Here is a 2,011-nt window from a genome sequence, read left to right as displayed (position 1 = left end):
AAGACAAGAATTTAATTCATCAAATTACCAAGAACTATCCAATAAGATAATTTTCTCTGAAGGATATATCACAGTTCTATTAATAGGATTTTCTGATTTGCATGAGAAGGTCAAATCAGACTATATCTTCCAAATAAAACCCAACACAGAGATAGGAGCAGCGGCCCATGCATGGAATTTATTGTGTGCTATTGTTTATAAAATAATCGAATAGTCCTGCACATGCATAATATTTCCAACTCAGACAGGAGACCATACAGGGTGCACTTTCTGGCAAACAAACAATAGATGGTTCCGCTGCCTGGAGCTCTGAGTTGTATTCCAGGGCATGAGGGAAGCAGGCCACCAAAGTAAAGGGAAATACCAAACTACAGTGGCAATCAATACAGGTCAATAACTGTGAAAAATTAGCACATGGTTCCATTTAATTTAACCAAGCAGTTCTGTAACTATCAAAAGAAAATGTTCAACATGCAGTCTTGACTTTTATGCTTCCACTAACATCTGAATGATTTGAAACAGAACCATTGCTTCTATGCTGCACTGCTTAATCAAAAACACTTCCAGAACATTTTAAAATTTCCTTTGCATTAAAACATAAAAATGATAGGAAGCCAGCAGTAAATCACCCTGTGGCTATTTAAGCAACTTGAGTACTCACAATAAACTAAAATTTCTCATAACATCTAGGTAACCTATACATGTCGTACCTGTACATCATAGGTCTATATATTAAATATTTGCAAAATGAAAACATGCATACACAAAATACGTCAAGTTTTACAGACATGATTTGAATTAAAATTTACTTTGACAATGTACAAACTTCTTTTAAAGTACCTTAAATGAGTAATTCTGTAATTCTTCATCATTTTGAAATTTAGAGGTTTTCTTCTTAAATCTCTGGGTGTAAATCTTAAAAGATCTGGGCAAAAAAGTTTCTAAGTTAGTTTTCGGATTTGTGTTCAAGTAAGAGAGTCTGCCTAGAAATAGGTTATGCGTTCAGAATTGAAAAATACCAAGACTATATTACAGAATTAGCCACATTTAAGAACTATAGCCCTGAAGTCAGCATTCTGTATAAATGCCAACTGGGTTTCTTAGCATTTTGCCCACAATTCAAAATACAGCTTAGTAACCTCAGAAATGTATTTTAAGACCATGCTAATTCATCCTTTAAAGACATTTCATGGAAAAAAAAAAAAGTCCACATTAGCTCTTAGGATTGTATTTGAAGTTATGGTTGGAAAACAAAATCTAATTCTACTGAGGGGAAAAAGAAATCTCATTTGTAAACTTAAATGTGTGAATCACAAGCATAAATGGAGGTGTAGTAGCCCTCCACTGGAAATTGCCCCAAGCCCCTTGCTCACTGCTCTCCACCTTGGCAGCGATGACCCAATCTTATCATATAGCACAACATGTCCCAGGGCCCTCAAGCCTCCATTCAGGAAGGGGGCTGGGGTCTCAAAAGCACAATGGTTTCTCCAGAGGGACTGTGACATCTACAGTCAGCTTGGCCGACCCCTCCAGCTCCTCGGGTGATCTGTCCATTTGGGGCCCGAGTTGTGAGAGTCCCTGGGAAGCCGTGGGTCACTGGGCACCATGGTTGCCAGTCCCGTGGTTCTCAGTGGCATGTGCGGTGTTCAGAGAATTGAAACCATCTTGCTGTACAGCATCTTTCCGGGGTGGCATTCTCTCATTGATCCTATCCAAACCCTTTGCCTCTTCAAAACTGCAGATTCTATGTGGTGGAGAGAATCCTCGTATTGCTTAACAAAATGCAAATTTGATAAGTCAGTAATTGAAAAACATTTCTGAGATTTTAAAAACATAATTAACGATTTTTAAGAAGAAAGAAATTAGCTGTATGTAGCAACATTTAAATATTACTTTAACTGAATTCTATCCTCATTCCAGATTTCCCCTTAAAACATGAAATATTTAAACCTAAACACAATAGCTTCATAGATGACGTGTTAGCATAGCCTTAAAAAAATGCCACAAAAAT

The 2,011-nt window shown here is 37.1% G+C and overlaps 1 protein-coding gene across 7 annotated transcripts in view; it reads right to left on the bottom strand.

Moving 5' to 3' along the window:
- Positions 1 to 152: 152 nt before the first annotated feature.
- Positions 153 to 2,011, bottom strand: part of PPP3CB (protein phosphatase 3 catalytic subunit beta) — a 43,517-nt gene continuing 41,658 nt past the window's right edge. For all 7 annotated transcript variants that reach the window (XM_032470331.1, XM_032470336.1, XM_032470332.1 and 4 more), the window contains one exon: positions 153 to 1,772. In XM_032470331.1, the coding sequence (XP_032326222.1) occupies positions 1,594 to 1,772 (179 nt within the window). In that variant the 3' untranslated portion in view covers positions 153 to 1,593. The remainder of the gene's footprint in view (positions 1,773 to 2,011) is intronic.

The sequence above is a fragment of the Camelus ferus genome, chromosome 29 (genome assembly GCF_009834535.1).
Source record: "Camelus ferus isolate YT-003-E chromosome 29, BCGSAC_Cfer_1.0, whole genome shotgun sequence".
Taxonomy (NCBI): domain Eukaryota; kingdom Metazoa; phylum Chordata; class Mammalia; order Artiodactyla; family Camelidae; genus Camelus; species Camelus ferus.
The sequence above is the reverse complement of the archived record's forward strand: the minus strand, read 5'-3'. Positions and strand labels throughout refer to the sequence as shown.